This window comes from Xyrauchen texanus, chromosome 11, assembly GCF_025860055.1.
Source record: "Xyrauchen texanus isolate HMW12.3.18 chromosome 11, RBS_HiC_50CHRs, whole genome shotgun sequence".
Classification (NCBI taxonomy): Eukaryota; Metazoa; Chordata; class Actinopteri; order Cypriniformes; family Catostomidae; genus Xyrauchen; species Xyrauchen texanus.
The window spans coordinates 22,411,580-22,430,313 of NC_068286.1; the positions used below are offsets into that span (position 1 = coordinate 22,411,580).

General features: G+C 36.1%; 2 protein-coding genes across 5 annotated transcripts; both read right to left on the reverse strand.

Annotated features, from left to right (window-relative positions):
- Positions 1-2,629: 2,629 nt before the first annotated feature.
- Positions 2,630-18,466, reverse strand: slc5a7a (solute carrier family 5 member 7a). Of its 2 annotated transcripts, none has more exons than XM_052137439.1 (9): positions 18,452-18,466; positions 9,092-9,278; positions 7,220-7,333; positions 6,963-7,118; positions 6,627-6,775; positions 6,090-6,239; positions 5,153-5,306; positions 3,504-3,721; positions 2,630-3,283 (listed from the first exon to the last, which is right to left on the reverse strand). In XM_052137439.1, the coding sequence occupies exons 2-9, from the start codon at positions 9,273-9,275 to the stop codon at positions 2,630-2,632; spliced, it is 1,779 nt and encodes a 592-aa protein (XP_051993399.1). In that variant the 5' UTR covers positions 9,276-9,278; positions 18,452-18,466. The 2 variants fall into 2 exon arrangements, with proteins under 2 accessions (XP_051993399.1, XP_051993398.1); XM_052137438.1 differs by lacking the exon at positions 18,452-18,466 and adding an exon at positions 9,593-9,705 and having other exon boundaries at positions 9,092-9,327.
- Positions 12,601-17,680, reverse strand: arl6 (ADP-ribosylation factor-like 6). Of its 3 annotated transcripts, none has more exons than XM_052137441.1 (7): positions 17,594-17,680; positions 16,563-16,689; positions 16,383-16,444; positions 16,169-16,237; positions 15,941-16,035; positions 15,527-15,656; positions 12,601-15,155 (listed from the first exon to the last, which is right to left on the reverse strand). In XM_052137441.1, exons 2-7 carry the CDS (start codon positions 16,683-16,685, stop codon positions 15,068-15,070), a joined length of 567 nt encoding a protein of 188 aa, XP_051993401.1. In that variant the 5' UTR covers positions 16,686-16,689; positions 17,594-17,680; the 3' UTR covers positions 12,601-15,067. The 3 variants fall into 3 exon arrangements, with proteins under 3 accessions (XP_051993401.1, XP_051993402.1, XP_051993400.1); XM_052137442.1 differs by having other exon boundaries at positions 16,563-16,685; positions 17,594-17,638; XM_052137440.1 differs by lacking the exon at positions 17,594-17,680 and having other exon boundaries at positions 12,601-14,114; positions 15,100-15,155; positions 16,563-16,685.
- Positions 18,467-18,734: the final 268 nt, after the last annotated feature.

An 18,734-nucleotide genomic window follows, 5' to 3' on the forward strand; every position in this document is an offset into this window, starting at 1 on the left:
TACAGCACACTGGAGACTATGCAGCCACTTAACGGAGTAGAGAAATTAAAATAAATTTTCTAGAAAAGGACCATTGCTTTGACTGGTGCAGTCTGAGGAATCCTGAAGTTTTGTGCTTTGGGGTTTTAATACCTTTGATTCTCTAATGCATGAATTTCATTGATGTAAAAAGTAATATTTGGTTAGACAACATGATCTGTATCTGGTGGTGACTTACAGTACAGAAAAACATAACTGTTCAAATGAATAATGGCTCAAAAGCATGCCACTGGCTAGTCTCCATCACAGACTACACTCCTAACTGTTGTTGTGGGAGATTTGATCAATTGAACCATGAGAGAGGAAAAATGTCCCTCGCTTAGGCTGATTCAATTAGATGAAGCCTATTTCAGCTGAGATTCTTCAACCTCAAGCATTTCATTACTGAATTTAGAGTAGAAACGTGATCTCCAATAAAACCAGAAACCAACCCCCATTTGAAATCCAGTTAGCATTTTGAAAATGAATATTTCAGACATAGCATGTTATCAAATTTTACCTTCAGGGATAACCACAGAAATATGTACATTTAGGTGCTCTAGTTTATATGGATACAACGACAGTAATTGCTAAAACTTTAAGGTGATCAGACTACATTGTTTGGTGAGAAAATTGTCTATGAGATGTTTCCTTACGCTATCTTTTGATGGCCGCAAACACCTCCTCATCTGGAAAGATAACAATGGCTTGACTTTTGGCAAAGCTAGAGTCCCACCCCCACTGCAGTGATTATTAATCAATGCAAGTGCTCTTTGCTGTTCTTTTGTGAATGGGATCGCTGGCATATCCAGCCTTAGAGATGTAATGATATTACATTTTGGACAGCAAGGACAAGATGGAGGACAAGCTTGGGACATGGTTGGGTGGGGCGAAAATGGCGTCATTTTTCACCCCAAGGACACTGATGCAGTGGATGAAAAAACACATAAAAGGCCCAGCCCAACCCCTCCATTTACTTCCCTGACCCATCTCTTTATTCACCCAACTACCCCTTCCCCACCCCACTAAGACCAGCAGAGCACTTAGAGTAATGTAAAAAACAGACGGGCTGTTTTTAGAGTTCCGTCTCTTAACAGTGACATTGAAGAGAGTTAACGTCATAAATTGTCACGTTTTCAGACATGCTTTCTTTTACGTAATTACCTGCAGGGCCAACAGCAGTCCGCCAACAAGAGTGAATGGTTTTCGCATTGTGAAATGCCTTTAAACATAGAAAAATGGTTTGCTGTCACCAAAGAGTAGGAGAGAGACCATTTTGCAGAAGAATGCAGTATTTAAATTAATTTTGCCAAGTTGTGGGAATTCAGTTGTACGTTAGCTAAAGTGGGAAAACACCACTTCTCATCACTTGATACAGTTTGTTTGTTGATCACATTACATTGTAATAATGCACATCCATGAAACTCTTAAGCAATAAAATGCATTATCTTTGAATAAGCCTATGTTTACTCTGTTTTAGGACACAATTAATAATAAATATAGATTTATGTTGCTGGTTCCAACCAAATAAATATATATTATCAGGGTAAAGTGACACTTTACATTTCATTTGAATACTGGACAGTTATATTAATTGGAATATAAATACACACACCACACAGAATTTTGTATCGCTAAAACCAAAAAATATCACAGCAGCTGTCTCATCCTGGAGCCAGGTACAATGACTTCTTTTGACATATTTATGATTTTGCAAATCACAAAAATAATACGACACAGACCCTGGAGGTTATTACAGCTAGTAAATCATTTGCAGCTACATTGATTTTCACATACAACACAGTGACGAACCATGTTAGCATAACAGCCAGTCACCCCCATCTAATCAATGTAGCTAGTTAAGGCGATTAATATTTTATATATGTTCCTTGCTTTCCTGTTCATCTTTATATTGCACTATACATATGAAAAATAAATTTCCCACATGTGCACTTATTTCACAGACACAGTTATTAAATGTATTTTTGAGATGGGAAGCACATCACTTGTTATGTTTACGTATTTATGGAACAGTTTTAGTCTGATTTTTAAGACAGTACAATAGCATAATCTGCACTTATATCTAATATGGGAATTTGACGTAAGTAATGGCATGATACATGAATTTACACCTATTAATAATTCAACATTTAAAATCTGAGATATTATAATCACTGTGTTCTGACCTGTATCCAGGTTCAGAGAAATTTATATTATTATTTAACCATTTTCTTTAGAAGGGTAAGGACAGACACTCAGGGTAGTACATACCAACATGAGAGCTTCTCAGGGTAATTAACAGTAGCAAGTCACCTTTTCCTACTATTACTATTACCCAAACCACCCAATTCATTGCCATTTTTTTTCTCTCTGATACAACTCTGCCATTGTAAATAGAGTTTCAATTGCTGCAACTGTCCAATTCTCTTCTGAAAGAAGTGAAATCCCAACATACAAATGAAGAGTGAAATAAGAAGGTAGTGTTTTTGTCAGTTTTATGTTATTCAAATCTCATGTTTCTTTACTTATAGGGTGAAGCACTGTCCTTCACACTATGGAAGAAAGGGGACCTCTAGAAAGTGTCTCCAATTTGACCATAAAGCAATCATCTCTACTCGTTTTCATGACTCAGTAACTCTGGGCTGGAGTCCTCCTCTTCAGTCAGGGTTTCTTTCCTGGTAAAGGTAGCAGCTAAAGTAACACTAAGTCTTGGCTTGACTGGGGCCATTTCACTGAGCCCAATGATGTTCCTGTTCACCAGAGTGGTCTTGTCCATTATCTCAGCACTGTGCCTGGCCACCACTGCATCCAAGAAATCATATTTAGCTGACAAAGTGCTACTCTCAAACAGGTACTTGAACAGGTATGAGAAGGCCACATTGCTTAAGAATGAAGCCAACATCGAAACAGTCTTAAAGGGAAATCTCTGCACTACTAGGTATTCCACCTCATGGGTAACATGATGGATCTTCTCCTCAATAGTCCATCCAGGGTAGTAGATGAATGGAGGAAGTTTGAGATAAGGCTCCCCTCCACCAATACGCAGGATTAATCCAAAGAAGTATCCAGCTACCGAGCCATAGGTGTTTGTGCCACGGACAAAAAGAACACTGAGTAGTTGGGGGAAAATGATAACATAGACCAGGTCAGAGCTGAGGTACCATAAACCATAGACGGTCCCAGTCAGAAGAGCCATAGCTGTCGAAAGAGCCCCAAACACGAAAATAGTGATCCGCATGACCCACACAATCTCACGGTCGGAAGCCTGGTACGAAAAACGGAGAATTAGTCGGGAATCAAAAATGATGACTGAGGTAATAAGGACAATGTGTGTAAAATGGCATCTTAGTTTATTCAAAGGCAGATTTTTGCATGTGTTGTATGGTGTACTGGTACCTGTATACAATAAAATACAATAAATATAATCTAAAATATACATCAAACAGATTGTCCAAAGACTGTTATTAAATTAGACAGGCTCTCACCGTCTGGCGGAAAGCGAGCTGGTAGATGTTCCTAGCAAACATGGAGCTAGCTGATAGGATGGATGAGTCAGCTGATGACATCACTGCAGCAGAAACGGCCCCCAGACCAAAAAAGGAGATATAGGCTGGACACAGATGCTGTAACACGATTGGCAAGATCATATCGGACTGGTCCCTCTGCATGGGAGGTACTGGCCCATAGGTTGTCTGGTTCCAATCTGTAGAGTAGTACATACTTACTATATAGTCTATGATGTTAGAAATTAGATGCATGCAGTATTAGTAGAAAAAAAGCATTTTTCAAATATTCAGAAATCGTATTCATCGTAACATTCATTTTCAAATTCTTTTAACTTGCAACCCAAAAGCAGCAATTCTGTGCTTGATTAGACTGTTATTCCCTGGAAGTAATAAGTGACTGGCTGTCTTTGATGCTGAAAGTCTGTTGATTAAATCAGGGTGCTGTGAGCCTCCCTCAGATGTAATATTTACAGGATTCACATCGTTAAATGGATAATCTCTCAATAATGTATGAGTGAGACCAGCTGTTGTTATTTACTCATTTCTTTAGTGATCTAAAGGGAACATGGTTTCCACCCCTGATACAGCCAGGGGAACACCTCCAGAACACACCATAGCAAATCAAACAGTTCCCCCAATAAGGACAAGATTAGATCATTAGAGTTATTGACAGTATATAAAGTACATGCTCAATTGCAACATCTGTTTTATTTTTTGTTTGTTTTTGTAAAAATGTGCTTGAACATGTGGGATCTAAATTGTCTGGTTTTATTCACATCAAAAATATTATTTAAGACTACTGAATCAATCTGATTATATTAGGTTACACCAACTAGGTGTAATTCATCAAGGTGAAATAGTTCCTTGAGGTAATAATTACCTGTTAACAACTTTTACAGTGTTTTATACAGGAAGCAACATTAAAATGCTTACAGGTGCACATTTATAATTTGAATAATTATTATTAGAGAGGGTACATGGAATTTTCTGGAGAGACAGAAACAACATAGTAATGTATATTTAAGAGAATTTTTATGTTATCTGATGGCCAGATTAAAAACTTAGATAATCCTAAAGGGTACAATGTTGAAGCAATGCTGAGAAGCTGAGAAGACAAAAATACAATACACTAAAACAAATGGTGAGCCTTCCCATTTTTGTACTCCAAGGTCTAAAGGCCAAAGTATATACAGCCAATAAATCATCTAGTTAAAGTGTTGGGGTGACTGTGTACTATGATTTGCACTGTTTATTGTAGCATTTTTAGCATCAGTTTTGCTTTGCTCAGCAGTGACAGCAGCCACAATTTAGAAGTTCATTTTTAACTGTTGTGTTCAGAGGAGACTTTTCCTGGTGGACAGATCACGAAACAGGGCCTCGATATGCCAAAGTGGGCTGCGATAAGCTGAAGAAGGCCACGAAAAGGTGGCGCGATATTCTGAAGGGGACAGCCAAACACATTACCACAAACCCCCACCCCACAAATATTCTCCAGGGCTGATTTTTGTTCCCAGTCTGTCCCTGGTTGTGTTTACAGTTTTATATCTCTCATTGTCATCTTAGAGGCATTGAAGTGCAGTTGCGTGAGGCAAGACAATCAGCAGCTGAAAAAAATACTATCCCTTTACCAGTGGAAGCCCCTATGGCTCCAATCAGGACAGAGGGAATCGCCATTATGATGCAACCGAAGGCAGCCATAAAGGAGAGGACTTGAGCATAGGTAGCAGAAGAGGCAGAAAGAACCCGTTGAAAATACACCTGCCAGGGAATCCCCCCCAACATCTAGAAAGAGAAACGTCATTGTAAATACAGACACCAGACAGCATGAAACTGACACATAACATCAAGTGTACATTAGAATAAATTAAAAAAAATTATTAAATGAAAGCTAACCTTAATACGGTACACTACAGGGGCCGGTTGAACCAGTTATATGTAAGTTAAAACTTAGCCAGTTGTGGCGTAAATGGGCATTAAGTCACAATTTACGCACTACTAAATATTTGAGCATTGCGCCATTACACTTAGGTAAGATGTAACCCTACGTATCAACTGAATATTTATGGAAGACACCGACTAGGAGTTGGAATAAAAGAGCAGACTGATTTAATGACATCAGTGAGCTCATGTTTTGCGTGACAGACTTCAGTCCTTTAGACATATATGATGACGTTGATATTTACACTCATTTACATTTAAGAGAGAGAATATTATGTAAAAAAAAACTTTCTTCTTAGCGGCTCTTCAGCAGGAAACCGATCTAATGGTGCACTTTCTGGGGTGCGTCGCCCAGTGTCAAGTTTCATCACATACAAAATATGTAGGATATTAAAATGATTAAAATGTCAATTTTTCCAGCCTGTTGTTGTCACGTTCTCTGTTGTCTTTTGTTTTTGTGCTGTTATTTTGAAGTTTAGTTTAGTTCCTGTTTCCTGTTGGGTTTTTGTTGTCCTCTGTAGTTTCATTTTATGATTGGTTTTCCCCTGATTAGTTCTCCTTCCCTGATTATTTCCCCAGGTGTTCCTTATTCCCTTGTTGCCGTGCTACTATGAGGTGTGCACTCACCAGAAGACAGAAGTTGTCAGCCCACATCCATTTGTCAGTGCTTTCTATCTTCCCAAGCCATGCAGTCTGATTAGCATGAAGCTGCTTTACTGCTGTCACTCCGATGTCTGACACTGCTGGATTTGAGAGTGCAAAAGGGACGCTCAACCACTGTGGAAAGAACATATCCCCCTCTATTACCATGTAATAGACTGTCTGTCGATAGCATTTTGACACTTAATTTGTCACTTGTGTGGAAAGTCATTAACAAACCAGCCAATTAGTGTTTAAACATGTTTTACATTTTTCAGTACAGTGAATATTTTTATATCAATGTTACAATTAAGCAAATTAAAGTGATCTTTTCTCTTTTACTTTATATATATATATATATATATATATATATATATAAGCCGTTGCTGTCTAAACTAGAGAGTAAGCAGCAACCCTGTTAGATTTACTGAGGGTTATGCACTGCTAAAAACATGCAGACATGAATTGGGGGAAAATTATGTCACTGCATGTATGACTTCACCATGTGGTACTGAGCAGCCTTACCAGTCCTAAAAAGATGCAGAAGAGCTGGACAACATCAGTGTATGCCACCGAGTAGAGTCCTCCCACCAGCGTGTAGAAAATGGCAATGAGAGCCGAAATGACCACAGACATGTTGATGTTGATGTCAATGATTACACTCAGAGTGGCCCCTGTGATATAAAACAACAATGTTTTGTTTCACTCATTATGTTTTATTAAATATTTAATACAGCAGTGAAAGGTGTTTGTATAATATGACTGACTATGATTATGGAACAGCTTGTAAAAAAGGTTCAATGATTGTTTCAGAAAAGGTTGCCGTGTCTGAGATTTTAATTTCCTCTTTGCTCTCCTTACCAAGGGCAGATAAGATGGCAGCAGACCAGAATATTTCCCCCATTAGTGCAGGGATGAATAGCAGTCCACCCATTCTTTTGCCATACAGTTGCTGAAAGGGGTCAAGCATGGTGACGTAACCCCGGGAGCGCATGGGTTTGGCAAAGAAAAGGCCACCTTGACATGATAGATAAATATAAATTATGTGATTGACCGTTCTCATGTGGCACTTGCTCTAAAAATTATGTTTTTATTAATAGCATACATATACAATGTACCCAAAACCAGGCTGAGCGCATATCCAAAGGGAGCCTGAGCCCATGCCAAGCCGTACCCGGGCAGATACACATACTCTGCTGTGCCATTGATATAACCCCCTCCGACCCAAGTTGCTGGAATGAGAGAGGACATTGCTGACCAGTCAGGAATGAAGCAGCTAACATTACCATTAAAGTATACATTTTTCAGCTTTTTTCTTTGTTTTGCTGTTGACAATTGATGTCATGAAAATAACTGGCATATGTTTGCAGCAAACACAATACTGAATATAAAAAAAGGTGAAAAAGACTTAAAATATTAAAATATAGTATAATTATTTATAAGTTTATAGTAATGTAATATAATTTATACCTATTTTATTTAATGCAACTGAGACAAACTGTTGCATTTCATAATTTGTCTAGTTATCGTTCTTGTCCAACTTTTTTCCACATAACCTAAAAAAATTATATATAGGCATATTATACACACACACACACACACACACACACACACACACGTTGTGTTTCCATGTTTTATGGGGATTTTCCATAGACATAATGGTTTTTATACTGTACAAACTTTATATTCTATCCCCTAAACCCAACCCTACCCCTAAACCTAAACCTCACAGAAAACTTTCTGCATTTTTACATTTTCAAAAAACATAATTTAGTATGATTTATAAGCTGTTTTCCTCATGGGGACCAACAAAATGTCCCCACAAGGTCAAAAATTTCGGGTTTTACTATCCTTATGGGGACATTTGGTCCCCACAAAGTGATAAATACACGCTCACACACACACACACACACATATATGTATACAGGGCTGGGTGGGTTACTTTTAAAAAGTATTCCAAGACAGATTACAGAATACATGCTGTAAAATGTAATTTGTAACGTATTCAGTTTGATTACTCAAGGTCAGTAACGTATTCTAAATACTTTGGATTACTTCTTCAGCACTGGCAGATTTTTTTCACTTGTTTTGACTATAAAAACTCTGCCAGTACAGTAAGACAAAATACACGCTAAAAATACATTCTCTGAAAAACCTAAATATATTTTGCAGTGTTGTTTCTAAAACAAGATAAATCTTATTGTTCTAGTTTTAAGGATTTTAAGATATTTTTATATGAAACAATACAAAAATTATTATCAAGAATACGATTTTGCCCTAATATCAAAGGTCTTACTGGGAAAAAAGAAATAATGATTCAACGTCAATTGCCTTGATAGAAAAATATGATTGTGCCTGGTAACATGTACATGTAAAATGGCTAGAAATAGCATTTTAGCTTAGCGTAAAGCTGACTATTTAAACAAGGTCTATTTCTATTTCCTCTGCTCCAAACTTACCACAAACTTACTTCTCTATCCGCTTGTATGAATGTAACACATCATAAGAAAGTGTTTCACCACTGTTCAAATGCACTTTGGATCACATCATTTACATGTATAAATGTTTTACATCTGAAAGGACTAAATATTAAATGAAACAAATGACAATAAAATGCAAAGTAATGTCTTCAGTAATCAAAATACCTTTTGAATGTAACTGTATTCTAATTACCTATTATTTAAATTGTAACTGTAGTGGAATACAGTTACTTATATTTTGTCATTTTTAAATATTTAATCATGTTACATGTATTTCGTTACTCCTCAGACCTGGATATAGATAGATACAATAATTGATAGATACAATACAATTATTTACTTCACGTGTTTACTTCAATTTAGTAAATTATGACCTCATCATAACTGAACTTTTTTTTTAAAATAAAGACAAAGTTTTGTTGTTAGCTGTATCTCTATAGATTGTAACATTCATGTTTTATACTGCATTTTATTACAATCTTTTATTTTCAGTTCTTCAATAAAACTCACCGGTCATGGTAAATGCTCCAACAAACAATCCAATATCCCTTCCGCCGACCATAATGGTCTCACTGCGATCAGTTCCCTCCATCACGCCAGAATTCTTGTTCTTCCATGCTGCCCAAATTCCCACAACAAGGATCAGCAGGTAGAAGATGATAATCGCCACCAACCCCTCCACATGGATGTTCATCTTCTCTCCGCTAAAGTAGTTGTATCTCTGAAGAACCGAAATTCATTGAGACCTAAGGAAAAGAGATCTAAAGAGATTTGCACAGAAATATTTTACATCAAATGTTTTGTTTTTGCGCATAGATTCGGAATATGCAGCCCGTTTTTCATAATAGTCTAAACCAATCACTTCGAGCTGTTTTTTTTTTTTTCTTTCTTTCTTTTTCTTTCTTTTTTTCCATGCTTACTTCAGGGAGTTTATGTTTCGTCTATAGGTTCAGGCAAAAATGTAACAACTAGACTACTTCATAATTCAGTATCATAAGAAAAGTGCCTCACCTTTGCACGCTGCCACCAACAGTGCAAAAAGAGCCCAATATTCGCCTCAGGACAGGAGCAGTACAGGACATTTCATGGTGAGACAAAGTTGAATCTTATAAGAGCAGGTTTCGTCAGAGGGTCGGTGAACGTCAGAGAGATGTGAATGGGGGTTATTAATGAATAAAGATGTCAGATCTTGCAAATGAGTCGCACGTCATTGGAGGTTAGCAAGTCAACTGAAAATAGCGAGACGGGGGACAAACCAGCTGTAAATCAAGAGCAGTCAAATATATCGGATCCATTCGTGTTTTTCTTGAATGGAGTTTTATGACAGTCTGTTTAAGCTTAAACACACGCTGATGAATTAGTTGGGGTCTGGAACAGCAAGTGCAGGCGCTGTCCAGGGTGCTGAACACCAAATCAGCTCACATTCAAATAGACCAAAATGCCCTTATTTAAAGTCAGTGGGTTAATAAAAACAAAATCCCGTTTTTATTAACATTTACTTGAGGTATTCATTTGGTCATGGGAGGTTTTATAAAGACTAGACGTTTCTCACTGAGACAGACAGCGTCCGGCTGAATACATATACAGAGCAGGAATCTCTTGTGTTTGAGACTTTTTAGACGCTAATTGTCTCAACGGATGTGACAGATCTGAGTATAACGATACAGAAATGTATAAACAGGGCATTCGTATTTACTGATAAAATTTTATTATTTTCCTTGAAAAATAAGAACCTGTCAGATTTCTTAAAAGGCAGGATGTAAATTGGAAAAATTAGCCAATTTATTGTGGAAAAGACCAGTTTCTGCAACCTATACTCCACTCAGACAAGCCGACTAATTTAACTGTAACATTTTGACAGCTTCCCAAGTGAGTCCCAATTATAAACAGACGGGATCGAGCATGCTTGTATACTACAGATGTTGCAGTTCCTCGTAATTTAGAAATAGCTTGGTCAAGCGATCGCTTTTCAAGTTTCAACAGCAAATTTTTGTAATTTTTTCACAGTTTTTGAAAAAAGTAAGAGTCTTGTCATTTCCAGAAAATGTTATCCATTCGTAAAGCTCAGTTTAAGAAAGAAACATGTCTACTTGATAAAAAGATATATATATATATATATATATATATATATATATATATATATATATATATATATATATATATATATATATATATATAAAAAGTCAAAGATGTTCGATCTGACTAGAGATATTGCCAAGTAGCCTATGCTCTAAAAAGTTTTTTTTTAAGAATCACTTCAAATAAACTACGTTGCACTAATGTTTTGTTTCTTGTAGATCCTTTCAGGAATGGTGCATGGAAACAGTCACGGTGCGAGGATTTGCTCAGCTAATGAGCGTGCTCCACATCTGTTTCTTGTTCTTTGAAGTGTGTCGCTGAGGGATGTAAATTCAGTATTTCATGGACAAATGAACAACGGATTTGACAATACTGCCACCAGTATTGATAATAACAACAAACAGCAAAAGAAAACAAAAATGTGTGTTTTTTTTTTTTTTTTTTACAGACGAACAATATGCACCGTTTTAAGGACAATAATATGGGCTTGTGCGATTCGTTTGAGATGACATGACATGAAATAAACTTGTAAAATCTAACAATGAAAAGGAATTTAGGGATAGAAAATGAACTTCGTTCATATTTGAAATGTTCAGCTGTAGGCTGCTGCTTCTATCTAGTGGCAGAAAGGGGAACTGCACTCAAAATCTCTAGCCTTCTTTAGACACTTCTCTTACCTGTTACCAATCTTCCTAGCAAGTCGGTCCACTGTCGGCCATCTTTGGAAAACTCTCGGGAGGCTATTTAGATAGCAGCTCCTATCTACTTGAATGGAGGGATACTGAAACCGTTGGTCAAGATTACGATCAAAGAACATATTTCAAAGCAACAATAAAATGTGATAATATTGGAATAATAAATTGTGCTTCTTCACCTCATAATACGCTAAAACATGCAATTTTCCCGTATTATGTTGCTAATGCGCATGCGCGTTAGCAAATTGATTAGCAGGGTATACCTGTATCTAAAAGGTGATTGGCTCTTTTACCTGTAAGGCAGGACTTCCTATGTACAATCCTCTTGGTTAAGCGTTCCAATTTTTCGTTCATTTAAATAGAAGTGACCCCTTTCTGCTAAATCATCTCTGCCTTTACACAATAATAGCAGTGTGATTGGTTGGGGCTTACAGTATAGTTTCACAGGCTAAGCTGAAATGTTCAACGTTCAACAAAATATAGTTCTGGGCAGGGATTGTAGTTGGAGCAGCCGAGGGGAATTATTTATTATTATACTCCTAACGTCCTTGGAACGTTCTTTTGTATATATAACCATAAACTAATCTTCCCATAATGCTACATATTATTTTTGCAATAATCTGTTTTTATAATTATACTTCATAAACGTAGAAGTTTTCGATAGACAACGAGAGGCTCCCTCAGCTCTAACAATTGAATAACTCATGTTACATTATATGCTGGCAGTAAATAACTAAACACTATTTTTTAAATAACAACTCCAGCTGAAGCATCCATTGATAGCATAATGCAGTCTTGGCACTGATAATTTCAGTCTACAAAAAGACACGCACGTGCAGCTGTATGTGTGATTTTATAAAAGGCAGATGGCCCTGTGACTTGGCAAGGCTCTGCCATCCTTCATTCTTCAGTAGCCTAGAAAACCACGCTGATGTTGTGGTCTTAATGAGCAAGGACATTTGATTTTCCACAACTGGGTAATCACAGCCAATTCAGCCTCCCCACAGCAGCTGTCCCTGACACAGTTCAGAGTAAGCGAGCTCAGCGCAGACAGAGTATTTAAAGAGATACAAGACTGATCTGTGCCACATTCTTCAAGACAACTGTTTATAATGTACTGTAGAATATTTTTGAGAACACAATGTTCTGTGCTCTGTTTGTGTAATTTTGAATGGTAGTAGCATTTTCAGTTAACCACTGAAAAACAAATTTGAATAAAAAGTCATACAATCCTTCATGCACAGACATAAGCTCACAGTGTCTGTTTATTATTTAACATTCTATTACAAGATACCTTAATAATCAATACAAATACCAAATATTTGTGAATCTAATATATAAGAAAATAAATTAATTTGTAAAAATGTTCTGTCTGCACAAAACAAAAAATGCAGCAACATTACCTTCACATATGCTTTTAATCAAAATGCTCATGAAAAAATAATTAAGTCCAAAACAGAGGAATCAATACTTTGTGACTATTTGAGGTTTTCTGCTACACAAAACACTGTCATATAAAGACCAACATATATGGAATGCATAAATAAAACAGTGACAGTATAGTGACCAGTTTTACATTTCAGAGCAATGAAATGAGTATTGTCTACCATTTCCCCAAAACAAACAGCTAGATATAAAATATGAGCCACTGCTCTTCAGTTATGTTGGTCAACCGAATATCTCCACAGTTTGCATTGACAGCCAAGTAGTGTATTGTAAAGTAAAAAACAAGATTCTTTTTTTTTAATTCAAAACAAACAAGACAAGACAAACATGTGTTAGGAAAAAATATTAAATTCAAATTGATCCTGAAGTTGTCGAATATTTATGAAAGCAAAACATATTTAGAGAGAAGATGCACAATGGTCAAATGCTGAATACACTGTCACATAGGTCTTGTGTACAACTGATATTAACATCCATCTCGGGTGATCCAATCACACAAACCCCATTCTGAGGCAGCCAGAAATGCATGTGACATCATGGCATTCGAAATGTAAATGCTAATTAGTCTGACGTGTCCCGGACAACAGTAAAGGACCACCTACTTAGCTATCAATTAGCAGTTGCGCTAAATCAAGGGTTTTAAATTTTGCCTGTCGTGTACAGCTTTACAGCTCAAAGCTGTGCTGATAAACTCTACAGAACAACAGCACTTTTGCTCATGTGATATTGCTTTAATGACATCCGATCTAAATATCTGGAAAAGTCCATATATAAATACACCTTCAGTGACAATTTATCTTGGAACAAAAGCTTTTGCTAAATTAATAAATGTAGACAAAGCACACACATAACTACGAGCATTCCACTCAAAATATCACATTTGTGGTAAGATTAAAACTGTAGGTGTTTTTGTGAGCAACAACTATGCTATTAATATGCTTAATCAACAAGCAGCGATACGTTGACGTAGTAAGTGATGTATGCAATCATAAAATCAGAGACCCTCCCCTCAATAAAATCTGAACACAAGTGGTCACAGGAGATGCATGTTAATACCGGGTGTAAACGTTAATGTCTCGACTGACAAATTAAGATCAGATGACCTGATTTGGATGTTAATACCAGGTGTAAACAGGTTCATAATCTAAGCCAAACGGTTTATTATACTACAAACCAAATTCATTTTTAAGTCATCGCGGACACAATAAGCCCAAAGGTGTAGGTCGGTTTTGTCTGGTTTCATCATTGCAGTTGGTGACCTAGATGCTTTCTTTTTTCAGGAGGGTTTTACGTTTTCATCGCTCTGATTTGATCTGTTGAGATGAGAAAACATTATTTAGAAAAACAGAATAATGATTCATTCAAATGACAAAGAGGACGTTTGAGAGAATGGCGGGACCCTAAATTGCTGGATTCATGGGGCAAAACAGTAAAAGCTTGGGTAGAGGGGAACATAAATCTGTGAACTCCATCTACAGTAACTCACTTCATAGTATTTCAAAAAACACCTTATTCAACATAGGAGAAAGTCTCTAGAGTAGTTCATCATTCATTTGGGCTGTATCCTATTCTTAGAGATATACATTTCAATGATTATTTTCACTGAAACGTTTTCATTTTTTTATAAAAATTTTTATCCCCTTTTCTACCAGATTATTTTCATAGAATTTTTCCCAAAAGGCCAAAATCAAATGAACAACAGTACAGGAATGCATGCAGCCCAAAATTGAGTTCCAACAAAGTTTAAAATACTGTAACCAGTAACACATTAAAATAAAGTTACATTAGTTAACCTGAACTAACAATGAACAATATGGTTACATAATTTATTAATCTTAGTTCATGTTAATTTTAACATATAAACATGCACACTAATACGTTTTGAAAATTTTTATTAAATAGTATTAGTTAATGCAATATAAACTAACATTTACTAACAATGAACACATTTATTTTTATTAACTAACATGAACAAAGATTAACAAATTCTGTAAAAATATATATTTTTAATTGTTTGTTCATGATACCCAATGCAGTAACACATGTTAACGAATGGAACCTTATTGTAAAGTGTTACCAATTAACTTAAGAGTCAAAACACATCTGGGAATTACGACTTCAATACTTACAGTGCAATTTGTTCTATGGATGAAATAGAATACAAGAAAATAAATGGCATTGCAAGATATAGTTCTACTGATGACCTATTTAAATGACATTTCAGCATACATCTGTATTAATAAACCAATTCAAAGACAAAAGGAAATCAGGGCCACAGAACATGAAATGTGTATTTACCTTGCAGCCAGTCTACACCTTCCTGAAGGCCTTCCCCTTTCACTGCATCACTTGCACTGAAAGAGAATCATGCAGAGCTTCAGAGAATAACAGTATAGCACTAAGTCACTCCCATCAAGGTTTTAGGCTAAAATTAATATTACTTAGGAAAAAGTGTGTATTTAAGTGCTGTAACTGGTCACCATATATTTTACGTTTTTCATTTTCAGTCAACTGTTAGCTCACTCAAATAGTGCAAATGCATTTGAAAATTTGAAGTACAAATATTCCATGTAATCTCCCAATTAATATGAGGCCATAATCATTGCATGTATAATAAGTATACAAGAATAAGAACAATTTTGTTTAAAATAGTTTGATATATTGTGTCACACTACAAGGCACTGCTGTACATGCCATGTCAAATACCCATTTTCTGTTTTCTCACCAGATATGCCAGGGTTTGTCCTTGATGTTTTCCAGAGACAAGAGCTGAGAAACCTTTACAGCAGACAATGCATCCCTAAGGTCCATCTTGTTGGCAAAGAACAGTATGGGTATCCTCCTGTGCTTAATATCTAAGGACACATAGAAAAGATAGATTCATTTTTTCATTTTTTGAAAATGGTCCATGTCTTTTCCAGTTGTTTGTGATCAGTGGATAAGGATTTTTAGCATCATTATATTTAGATTGCACTTCAAAGGGCAATTCTAGCTGATGAAATATATCAAAGGTGAGCATAGGGAGGGAATTTCCATAGACTTGTATAGGTTTTATAAATTTCCCTGACTTTCCCTAATATTTCCATGTTTTCAAAGATGAGTTCCTTTTTTTATGTGATTGTGGATGAGACAAACATACCAGGGTGATTCAAAAGGGTATCCAACTCCTCTTTTGCCACCACCATTCTTAGTTTGTCTCCACTGTCAATCACAAATATGATGGCCTGACCCTCCCTGAAAAAATACAACATAACACTCATGAACACAAACTATACAGATCGATTCCAAGGTGAGAAATGGCACTTCATTACCCTCAGTAATAGTATCAAAAAACTGTATCGTTTTGCAACCATGAACAGAAACTCACTTGTAGTAGTGTTCCCAAAGGTTCCTGTATCTCCCCTGCCCTGACATATCAAAAACTGTGAACGAGAGACTTTGGGGAAAGGAGGAGAGTGATTATGTTAGTAACAATCTGAACAACAAAAAAAGAAAAGAAAGGAAATAAAATGGTTTTCATAAACTAACACTGATGTCCCATATTTACGTTCTTAACCAATAAAGCTCTTTCAAATTCTCACCTTGAGGTCTTAAACTTTTCTATGCTGAAGCCAATAGTTGGGACAATGTCTTGAGCTTGAGCCTGCGGGGAGATAAAGTGTTATTGAAACTCTGAGCTCAAATACAACATGAACACAAAGTTAATAAAAAGAGTGTTTTATTATGCTATATCATATTAGGTGCACAGAATAATTACATACATTGGATGGCTTTAGCTGATTGATGATGGTGGTTTTCCCGCTGTTGTCCAGGCCCAAACACAGCACATTGACCTCCTTTTTCTTCAGACCCAGCCAACCCGCAAGCTTGTCAAAAAGCCCCATCTGCCTTGTTGAATGAGCGTTTCAGGAAAGAAATCCCATCAAAAGCACGTTAAGTTCAATTACTATTCATTAGATGCATCCAGATGATGACAAACACTTAGAACAACAGACACGTAATATGACGGCAGTCAATTTGATTTAAACTGCTGCCTGGTTTGTAATAAAATGACAGTGTGTCTGATAGGAAAAGGAGTTGTCTGCTCGCTTGTTTTTTTAATAATCCGATTTAAGTGAATTAACTTGAGCTGTGAGTATATAGAAAGGTAGCGACATGGCTGTAGTATATGGACACAATACGTGAATAACTTGCAATACAATTCCGTGTTTTGTGTGGCCTTGATATAGGGTTTAAAGAATATATCCGCCTGTTGACCAACCATAGATGACGTTTCAATTGCTTAATATAGCTTCATACGCATCCTTTAATCCAATGTCAGCCGCGAACCTGTCGCTATGTTTCGCCATATCTCTTAAAGGGCGATATAAAAACATGAACAAACAAGAGAAAACGAGTAATCTACGAGAACATTCACAATTTAATCCGTTGAGCTCATTAGCACACGGGCTAGCGCACACACAAACAAGCTAAACAAATCCAAACATTTCACATTTCTAGCTTTTGTTTCAGATGACATGTTTTATGTCAACATAAAGATAACACACGATTTACATATTTTCTGCCAATTCATGGTTATTATACGTACGTACTGTTTGCATATGACGGTTGTTTATGTTAGCTGACTAGCTAACCTGCTCTATCAGTCTGTTTCACAAAGTGAGATCTTCTTCCTTAATTTTCTACTCGGCTCAAGTATGCTGTCTGTTTTTTGTTTAAAACGCGAATTCACTTGCAAAAGTCCCATTCATGCGATACAAGAGAATGATCTTGGATGGAGAGACGCATTTACCTTGAGTCCTGGCAACCGCAATCTCACACACACACACGCTGTACGGACACTCCGCTGCTAGGAGACCGATGACGCTTTTCTCTGTCCCATGTTTTCTGTTTGACATCCACAGGACAATGTGAGAACTGCAGTTTTGAGCAGACAAAAAAAAAAAAAAAAAAAAATCATGACTTCCACAACTTTTTTGTTTTTGTATGGTCCCAGGTGTATTGATCGAGAAAATAGTTTGTGGGATCTGTGGAGTACATTTTTAAATGTACAGTAATGTTGCCTAAATATAAAGCGAGCTAGAACATGGGTAAAGACCGACAGGGGCTAAAATGATATAGTGTGCAAAATGGGTCAGACTATGTAAATTTGATTTAACACTTAAATAAACCCAGTACTTTAGTAAAGTACCTCTCATGTATTTTATCTATATTATTGAGTTGTACAATATGGTTTACATCATGGAGATGCAATGTTCAGGTGCCTTTCACAAATTAATCTTTTTTTTTTTTTTTTTTTGTTATTCAGCATATTCCTGCTTTTCAACAACATTTTATGATTAAAAAAAAATATATATTATTATTATTTTTTTTGTGTGTATTTTTTGGCATTTTAGAAAACTTTAAAAATAATAATCACCTCAAACAAAACTGATAATTATAAAAAAATATTTTTGCCTCAAATGTATGTGATCATTTCAGGGATTCACATTAGCTACTCTGCAACATTTTAAAAATTATTACATTAGATATAAATTAAAAATACCTCAAAATTAACATAAATCTCTATTTGGCTGTGTAGGCAACACAGACACACACACACACACACACACACACACACACACACGCACACACACACACACACACACACACACACACACACACACACACAAACACATTTGACATACAGTGTATGTTCGTGTATGTTCACTGATATAAAAAGTCACGTGCTGGTATATATATGCACCATATAATCATAATACTGCACAATTTGGTTTCATATATGAATTATATAACAAACATAACATATTTTCCCAAACACTAGTGGAATTTAAATATGTAAATATATGATTGAATATATGTACCATATATATGTTCACCAGTGTTAGGTAAATTACTTAAAAAAATTATTAATAGCAAACTAGTAATTACTT